General features: G+C 29.5%; 1 protein-coding gene across 1 annotated transcript; it reads right to left on the bottom strand.

Annotated features, from left to right (window-relative positions):
• Positions 1-1,244: 1,244 nt before the first annotated feature.
• LOC115720621 (thioredoxin F-type, chloroplastic) lies at positions 1,245-2,926 on the bottom strand. The gene is made up of 3 exons (XM_030649784.2): positions 2,523-2,926; positions 1,783-1,882; positions 1,245-1,642 (listed from the first exon to the last, which is right to left on the bottom strand). The coding sequence occupies exons 1-3, from the start codon at positions 2,816-2,818 to the stop codon at positions 1,508-1,510; spliced, it is 531 nt and encodes a 176-aa protein (XP_030505644.1). The 5' UTR covers positions 2,819-2,926; the 3' UTR covers positions 1,245-1,507.
• Positions 2,927-10,296: the final 7,370 nt, after the last annotated feature.

Here is a 10,296-nt window from a genome sequence, read left to right as displayed (position 1 = left end):
TTGTTTTAAGTTTAGATTTTACAATTGTATTTGAATACTTAGCTATATATATATATATATGTGGATCTTGAGTTTATCGGGTTAATTTGTTGAAAATATATGTTTACTGATTTGCTCAAAACAAATATACATAAACACATATATTTTGTTGAATCTATCATGGAGTGCTATGAGATTGATGAGAGGCTTCAAGAGAAGAATGATATTAAGATAAATTTGGAGAGCATTGCTTTGTTATAATATTATTTGGAAGCTATCATATTTCTTGTTTTTTATATTTTTTCTTTCATATGTCCAGTTATATGCCTGCTACCCCTATTCTTTATAATTTTATTATTACCGGCTCGAGTTAAGTGTCCATAGTAAGTGTGTAGCATTATTATTTTTTAAATATATTTCAAGCTAATCTCCATTCTCCTCTTCTCTTTCTGCAAATTTTAAATTTGACTTTTCACTATTGATTTTCAAATAACCCCACACACTAATTAAAATTAGTTTTTAAACCATTTTAAATTATATGATTATTTATTGAATCTTTCTCAATTAAATTATAGAGCACCTAACATAAAACTAAGGTGTCGTTTGATAACACTTTTTTTAATCAATTTTTTGTTTTTAAAATTGAAAAAGTGAAAAAAATTTTCAAAAGCATGTTCTATAAAACTGTTTTTACTTTTCAATTTTTTAATTAAGAATCAAAATTTTAAAAACAAAAAAAAATTACTTTCAATATTTTTTTAAACAGTTTTTTTTTCTTAATCAATATCTTGGACTTCGATCATGACCCGAACCCAAATCCCCTCACGGTCCTGGCGCTGAACCCGACCTCTGACTTGAACCCAAATCCGACCCCAGACCTAGACCCGACGTAAATAAAATCAAAAAATAAAAATGAAAATAAACTTTACAGAACACACTTTTGTTTTCTGTTTTTAAAATTGAAAAATAAAAGTGATTACAGAACGCATTTTTGTTTTTCAAAAGCAAAATTTTTAAAAACAAAAATTTTACTTTCATTTTAGGATTAAAAAATTAGAAAACAAACGTATTACCAAACGACACCTAAATATATGTGCATTGCAGATAACTTTCTTCTAATATATATAAATATACCTAACATCTATCTAGTATATATATAAATATATTTATATAAAATCCGCTTCGTAAAATAGAAAATATATTGCGAATTCAATTAGACAAACACCCTTACACAAAATCGTTCCATAGGGTGCTGAAGAAAAAAGTGAAACCCAACTAAGCTATATTATTGTGTAAGAAGAAAAAAAATGCAGATAAAACAAGGAACCACTGTCACAGACTATTATTCTCTTTTCTATAGAAGCATATGATATGGTTCCTTTCCATTCCTCAACACTTTTCAACTATTTTAACAGAAAAAAACACATCCCATGAATACATACAAGTACGATCATCAATAAGTTTGAAATGAACGTTTTCACTACATCCTTAACATTATACAGAGAAATGATGAAAGAGGACCTAATATTCAGCTTGACTTGACAGTATCTATGGCAAGAACTAAATCCTCTAGTTTGGCTCCGGTTACTTCTTTTACAACCTTGCTGTCCTTTAAAATCTTGAAAGTTGGAACCACCTTTATCCCAAGTTCTTTTGCCAATGCCTACCAATAATAAACAATCAAACAAAAAAAACAAAAGCATATACCGATACATATATACAACCATACCTTGTTATCTTAAAGTTCTAAGAGATTGAGTGAGTTATAAGAAGTGGGGAGTCATACTCATATGTATAGCATACCTTGTTCTCTTGATTACAATCAAGCTTTAGAAAGACAACATCTAGGTACTTCTCTGACAGTGCTTGATACTTTGGAGCTATCACTTTGCAAGGACCACACCTGCATGGTTATGGAGCCTCATATATCAAGATAAAGTCGTCCTAGAAAAAAATGGATAAATTAATGGGCACAAAAACCTTCAACTGAATTGAAACCTTCTCCACAAAAACAAAGTTGGATTTTGCTAAATAGTGTCTATGAAGTTCGAGCATCCAAGCATGCCCAAATTACTTGATTAGTCACTCACTATAGTAAAAATTCAAGATTATGAACCTTTTGAATATAGCACAAACTGATATCATTATAGCCCAATTATATGATCCATTCTTTTCTTTCTTTCCACTTTGATTAACTTTGGATGTATCCTACTATAGCATCCCTCTAAATTAAACCCTTATAACAAAGATTCAAACTTTCTAGCATTACACTTTGATTGTAAGTAATTAATGTCACATACATACTTGCACCCATTTTTCAGTATTTGACATTGGCTTAATACAAAATCAAGTCAGACATATCATCACCACTCCAGTGAATTTCATTCACAAAAACAAATTAAAGTAGTATAATTACCTAACAAATAGCACAATTCGATACTCTGTTCACTAAAGAAACTAATTTTCGAGGAAAAAGAAGAAGCAATCTTTCGAATTTTCAAAGTAACCAAACAGACAGAAAATGCATACATAAATATTTATACCATTGGGTGTACATGTCAAGAACGACGGTCTTATCTCCGGCGGCGTTAACGATCGGCCAGAAGGTATCTTTATTAACCTCGGTAACCTTTCCGACGGTGGGTTCGACTGTCTCCAAGCTTGAGCGGACTCTGTAATCTCTCTTTCCAGTACTACTAGTGGAGCTGAAGCTCACACCCACATTCTTCTTGGAACCGAAGCAAGAAGACGGGAGCGCGATCTGCTGCCTCGCGGCGCAGGGAAAGGAAGACGACGGTCGAATCGAGTGAGGAGAGAGAGTGCAGGTTCGGAGAGCCATTTTTTCTCGGCGGCGAAGTGGCGGAGGAGAGAGAATGTGAGAGAGAGAGAGAGAGAGAGACTGAGGAGTGAGTGGAGGAGATAGAAGTAACTTTATAATACGTACAACTCCCTGAAATTACTATTGTACCCTCTATAATATGTGGTGGCTATTAAATATCCCGGGGTACTTTCGTCGATTCAGACAAGAATATCGTAAACGAGATGAGGAAATTATATTACGGGGCCTTCAGCTGCGAGGGTATATGCGGGAGCATTTTGGTCATTTCAATTAAGTTTTCATTGACGGGGCCTTGGGTTTAGATGAGAGGCGTGGAGAGACCATAGATGGAGGGAAGAAATGATGGGATTTGTTTCTGAGAACACAAAAGTAGTCTATGGTGTTGATTTTTTTTTTTTTTTTTTTTTTTTTAAATCAATGTTGTTTTTTGTTAGAAGTGGCAATTTATATTCATGGATCATTCACAAATTTAAGCATTGTTAAATTCAAATTTAAACTACTGATTAACTGTCTTCAAAACTAAAACCAAAACTCAATGAGTTGACCTCACCCAATTTATGCAATCCATTTATATTAAGTATCATGCTAAATTAGTTAATTTATCAATTTATTAATATATCTATCACCATTTTATTACACATTGTTATCATAAAAATTAGGGCTTTTTTCAATAAATGTACAATAAAAACAAAATAATTACAAAAAATGTGCAAAAAAAAAATTATTTGAAAAACTTATACATTTTGAAAATTTATTACATAAAACCATACATTTTAATCATTAAATAATATAAATCATTAATAATTAAACTAATTACCATAAATAGAAAACTGTAATTAATGTTTCTAATATTATTTTGTAATATTTTATCCTTATGTTTATAATATTAATGTTTTAAAAATTATTAATAATAAAACATGTTTATTAAAATTCAAAACAAAGAATTCTGTAAAATTAATTAAATAAATAATAAACAGTTTTATAAAAATAAACAAATTAAATATTTTTTTTATTAAAGAAAAAATGTTTATTATCTATTTTAGTATGAATTATTATAATTTAATAAGTTTTTTTCAATAAAATACAATATCAAAATTATAAACATTAATGTATATAAATATAAATCAATGCTTAAAATTACTAAAAATAAACATGACACACATAGTGATATAATAAACATACGTGAATATTATTATTTTGTTTATTAAATTAGTAGGTTTAATAAATAGACAACAAAATAAACATATATACACAAAGTATTTTATATTATTAGTATGTTTATTATAATTGTAAATATAAAAATAGACATAGCCAATTTATAATATACTAAAATAAATATTTTTTTTTATTGTTTCTATATATTCATTATTTTCTAATGAGTAAGTAAACGAATTAAATACAATTCTTACATCAAAAAATAAATAAAAAAATATTTTATAAACTCCAAATATTATTTAATTAAAAAAAAATAAACATGACACAATAAACAAAAACAAAAGAAAAAGATAAACAATTTTTTTTATATATATATATTATTTATTTTATAAAAAATTACTTAAAAATAAACATAACACACATATAGTTATATAATAAACATATGTGAATATTATTATTTTGTTTATTAAATTAGTATGTTTAACTAATAGAAAATAAAATAAACACTTATATACATACAAAATATTTTATATTATTGATATGTTCATTATAATTGTAAACATAAAAATAGACATATCTAATATTTATACTTTACTAAAATAAATATATTTTTTTTCTATTGTTTCTATATGTTAATTATTTTCTAATGAGTTAGTGAACGAATTTATCTATTGAAAAACAATTCTTACATTAAAAAAATAAATAAACAAACATAAATTTATAAATTTCAAATATTATTTAATTAGAAAAAATAAAATATAAATTGTAGATAAGTGGAAATTAACATTTTTAAAAATTAGATAATAATGATATTGGACATAGTTAATCAAAAAGATGATGATTATATATGTTTTGAATTTTAAAAATATATCATTTATGTTGTTGACGTGATTTGTATGATAAATACAAATTTTATTGTTTATTATTAGTATCTTATTATGTTTTGTAATTATTAATTTACAATTTTATGTAATTAATAGGCTTACTAATTAATACTATATAAATTAGTCATAAAAATAGTTATACAAATGTAAATATAGTAAGTTGACTCATTAATATATCTATTAGAATTAAATAAGAATTTGTATGAATTTTTTGTTGGAAATTATTTTACCAGGATCTTAGATCTACTCACAAGTATGTTTATTAACATCCTAAATATGAACTTTCTAAAACGATGAAATAAACACATATAAAGTTTAAGAAACCTTACATTGGGTGCAGCGGAATAATATGACTCCTTCCGTTCAGATATCTAGCCCTTGATTCCTTTTACGTAGCGAGCATTATCAATATCTGAACCTGGATCTCTTTCTCTGAATCTTTGATGCTGAAACTCCTTTGCTGATGATCTTTCTTCACGATCTTCCTCACTATGATTGAGGTATCACTTGATGTGTGTGGGCACTACTCATACACTAAGGATTTCGAAATTATCAAGGAAGAAGAGAGAGAGTGGTCAGCTAAAGATAGGGAGAGAGAAGGCTCAGTTTTTCTGAATAGAAAAAGTCAGAAGAAAAGTGTAATTTTCCTGAAGCCTTCACTATCTATTTATAGCATTCCTACTAGGGTTAGATTTGAATTATATGGCATTAAAATAATGAAAAAATCAGTTTAAATTTCCTACAAAAGTGGCTGGCCCTACACTTAGTGGATTGGGCCTTGCTTTTTGCAATTTTGCAATTTTAACACCTTTTGTATCTGATTTTCTCAAAAATGCCAATTTCCTAATTCAACCATTTAAATGCCAATTCTAACTATTTAATAACTATAAATAATTATTAAATAATATTGTCATTTATCATATTTATTAATTGAACCATACAAAGTATCATAATTAACAAATATGCCCCTATAAACTCTTTCTTTACAATTTCGCCCTTACTTAGTGAAAAATTCACAAATAGACATAGTCTAATTTGAGAATTATAATTGATTAATCAAAACCAATTACATGAGTCTTACAAGCAATATTATCTCAACTAGTGGGGGGACCATGGGTCTATATAACCGAGCTTCCAATAAGTAGATCAAGAATTTAGCACTAAAATTCACTAACTTATTAATTCTTCGTTGAATCCACGCATAGAACTTAGAATTGCACTCTCAGGTATATAGAATGCTCTATATGTTCCATCATATAGACACATCATTAGTTATCCATTGTTATAATCCTAATTTGATCAATGATCCTCTATATGAATGATCTACACTGTAAAGGGATTAAATTACCGTTACACCCTACAATGTATTTATTCCTTAAAACACTTGACCCCGTATAAATGATATTTCGGCTTATGTGAAATGAGTACTCCGCCATTTATGTTCGTTTGGTCAAGCTCGAAGGAGATCATCCTTTGCTTACTATTCGCCGTATAGAAGCTATAGATTCCATGTTTATGCTAGCGCTCCCACTCAATTGCACTACCGTGTTCCCAAAATGTACGTATCACCCTGACCTAAAAGTAGGCTTAACTAACAAATCAAAGAACACGAATAGCCTTTCAAGATTGAGCCTAATCATATCGTGATTAAGATCATTTGATCTAGGATCAACTAGGCGATATTGACTTGAATAGATATTACGGTAAGTTTAATAAATCTAAGTCAAAGTTCAATATCGGTCCCTTCCGATGCATACTCCATGCATCCAACCCGAGCTTTACTTTAACCAATGTTCGGAAAGAACATAGTATTTCTCCAAATACAAGTAAACTCTTGTTGTAGATTATCATATCGCAAAACCCCGTGTCCGATAAATCTAGGAAACTTTATTCACATAGTCATGTTTACTTTCCAATGTGTTGACGGCACAATAAACGGGATCAAGTATGTGAAAAGGGTTTCGTATGAATTTATACATTATGTACATATAATCATGAAATAAATCATGTGAACCATGCAACATTAAATGTTATTTACGATCTATATTAATAAGTAAATCTGATTATATTGAAATGAGTTTTATTTAGGGCATAAAACCCAACAAACTCCCACTTGCACTAATATAAAACAAAAAGTGCGTTTCAAATAATCTCAACACCTTGATATACAAATCAAGTGTAGTAGTAGTAAACTCCTCGTAATAGGATCTGAAAGGTTGAATTAACCACAACCTTTTCTCCACCATTACTCTTCCTTTAATCACAAAATCATTGATAATGTGAAATTCCTCTCTATATGTTTACTCTCTTGGGATACTGGATTCTATACCTTTGGCAACTACTTTTGGTTAATCGCAGAAATTAACACTAGTAGTTTAAGGCAATTTGGAATGGTGCCAAAGATGTATAGAACTTTCCTTAGACCGAATAAGTAACTTTCCCGCAAACTTTAACATTCGGTCCCTTTCGGTAGACCTAGAGACTTCAGATAGGTTTTTACACTTCTCCAAAATCACTATTCCACCCCCGGAAGTAACCACCATCTTATCGTAAAGATTTACTAGCACATAGGCAAATTTCGAAATCTGATATGGTGTAGTCTAAGAGTTTTAAACACACCCTTATAGACTAACATATAGTTCCTCTTCTTTATCTTAAGATTTACTTGATTGTCTTCCAATGTTCTTCTCCTGGATTAATCTGATACCTACTCATTACTCCCACTCAACAGCAGGTGTCTGGTCTAAGGCATACAAAAGCATATCTAAGACCTCTCACTGTTGATATAAGAAATTTTTCCATGGCTTTATCTTTTCTGGAATAGTTGAGACTTTTCCTTAGATAAATAAAATCTATACCTTAAGAAGTTGTGAAGCTTCTATAGATTGCCATTAGAAAGAAAATGCTTCAGCATTTTACTAAAGTAAGTTGCTTGCATTAGAGTAAGTAATTACCAGGTATACCACAAGCCATAGGTTTAGATAAACTCAAACCTGTAATACTAGGAACAGGAAGTTTTGTTAAGTCCATTGAATAGACTTATAAACGAAAATTTCCTTTTATGTCCTTGTAATAGAAAACTTTAGGTTACTCCATGTGAATGGATTAAACCATAGTTCTATTGGCTTTCTTCTTAGTTTCTTATCTTGACAATCCATTACTTGTTTAAACTCACAATGGATTTTAATCACTAGTGTCTCCCAAGTCATAAGAAGGTGAGTTCCTAGAAACTCTCCCACTACGACAAGGTACTGTGAATTATGTCGAAGAAAACTAAATGGTATTGATCTCTTCGGTTGTGACAAGACAACAGAGGCAGTAGGATCATCATATGTTATATAAGATGATAGAACACTTTTGGAATCAAGAATTAAATATCTCCTTTATTTGCTACTTGTTTTCAGACTTAGTCATTATCTTAGAAAAGTAGTATTTGTTTGAACAAACACTTTCTTATCTATCGACAATGGGATGGTCCACTCCTAATCACTTAGAATAGCTAAGAAACCATGGTTAACAGTTCTAGCTTTTCTTAAGATTTTGATTAGGTCATCCATGAATCTAGTAATGATTTACATTAAGTATACAACCATTACATCATTCTGAAATTGTATTACCATAGAAGGATTTAGGCAACGACTAGTAACTAATCATCAATATGCAACTCGAAATTTCTGGGGAGGTAAGTTTGGATATAATTCAAAAATCAATTTAATGATCTTTGAACTGCATATCTACTAACTATTTCTCCACCCCTATCAGTTCGCAAGATCTTTAACCACTTACCTTAATGGTGTTTAACCATTGCTAGAAATTAATGAAATTTTTCAAACATTTCAAATTTCTTTGCATAAGGTATAATCTAGAGTTATCGTCTTAAGAATACAACGAAAAACTCATATCCACCCCTGAATGTACATCCATCTGCGAATGAGATGAACTACTTTCAGTGGATATAGGCATATTATCTCTTTGCAGAGATTGATCATGTCAAATTCACTATGAACAAGATACAAATGCCATAGATTAAAAAAAATGTGGTAGTGTCTTTTGATGACATAGGTTTAGTTACATCAAAGAGTTCTTAGAATAGTGCAAGTGGATCCCGGTCACGAATCACCTAACTCATATTCCATACAGATTGAATCCATTAATAAAAGATGGATATTAAACACTTGAGAAAGTGTAACTGTATTGTATCTGGAATTAGAAATATAAGAAAATTTCTGTTTGGATTCTAAAATTAAAGTCAAAGACTTAAATTCAACCAAATATAATGAGTAATTCTTTCTTGGACCACCACTACTAATACAAACTCTAAGTCAGATTTGCCCATACAAGTAGGAGATTTCTAGGATTGAGGATTTATATCAATTGGGAATAGAATTTCGGGATTATAATCATATACATCATTTAATTTCTTAAGAGAAAATATAGAATGACATGAAATGATTTATAGACCATTCATCCAATGATATGTTTTGAAGCTAATTCAAAATGAATAAGCTAAGAGGAATTAGGATAATTTCGTTTATAAATAAGAATCCAACGATGCTTCGATTAGCGAAAGTCAAAGTAATCTTATTTATACAATCTTCTTGTTTCATATCGTAAAAATACTAGTCTAAGGTGTCATCAATTGATGAACAACAGATGTCGCATATACAATATTTATCTTTTGAGATCTTACACTATTATGTATGTCTAATGGTGAAAAATCCACTAGGGATTTATCTCATTAGATAAACAAACATGTTGGACCAACAATGAAGATTCGAAATTAAACTACAACTTAATAACAGAAAATAACATGGTTCAATATAAATTCATACACAATTCAGAAATTATAAACATATAGCAAGTAGGAATGACTAGTGAAAATACTAAAACATACAATCCTAAATAATTTCCAAGGTTTTCAATAAACTGATACAGTGTCCCGGTACGCGAGAGTCAAAGCATCATTTATTGAATAGAGTTGTCAGCTCATCTAAAATAGAAACCATTCTAGCAACCTTTTATTCGATCAAAATAAGAATCCAACGTTGTCCCGGTAGGCGAGAGTCAAGGTTATTCTCATTTTATGAGCTTCCACCATTGTTTCATGTTTCATAAGTTTATCTCTAAGTAGTCACCGTAGGGGAGAGTCTAATAGAGACGAAAACTTACAAAACACTTATCAAATGAAATCTTACGGTGTTAAATGCGTTCAACGAATAACCATCCATAGGGGGACGAAGTCTAGCGTCTCGAGGTTATATTGAAAAAATTTAACTTTTGTAAGACCAACAATGGAGATCGAATATCTTATAATAAAGCTCATTATTTGAAAAGAGTTGTATTTTCTTTTATTCTCTTTATTTATTCTATTTATTTTAAATATATATTTATTTAATTAAAATCTTCAATTTAGAATGAAAAATTCTAAATATAAATTTT

The sequence above is a fragment of the Cannabis sativa genome, chromosome 2, assembly GCF_029168945.1.
Source record: "Cannabis sativa cultivar Pink pepper isolate KNU-18-1 chromosome 2, ASM2916894v1, whole genome shotgun sequence".
Taxonomy (NCBI): Eukaryota; Viridiplantae; Streptophyta; class Magnoliopsida; order Rosales; family Cannabaceae; genus Cannabis; species Cannabis sativa.
Note: the sequence above shows the minus strand (reverse complement) of the source record. Positions and strands in the feature narration are given on the sequence as shown.

Coding starts and splice junctions, on each gene's coding strand:
- LOC115720621 (XM_030649784.2), bottom strand. CDS start 2,818: ATGGCTCTCCGAACCTGCACTCTCTCTCCTCACTCGATTCGACCGTCG. Junction 1,883..2,522: donor CTTGACATGTACACCCAATG/GTATAAATATTT, acceptor ATAACCATGCAG/GTGTGGTCCTTGCAAAGTGA. Junction 1,643..1,782: donor ATTGTAATCAAGAGAACAAG/GTATGCTATACA, acceptor TATTATTGGTAG/GCATTGGCAAAAGAACTTGG.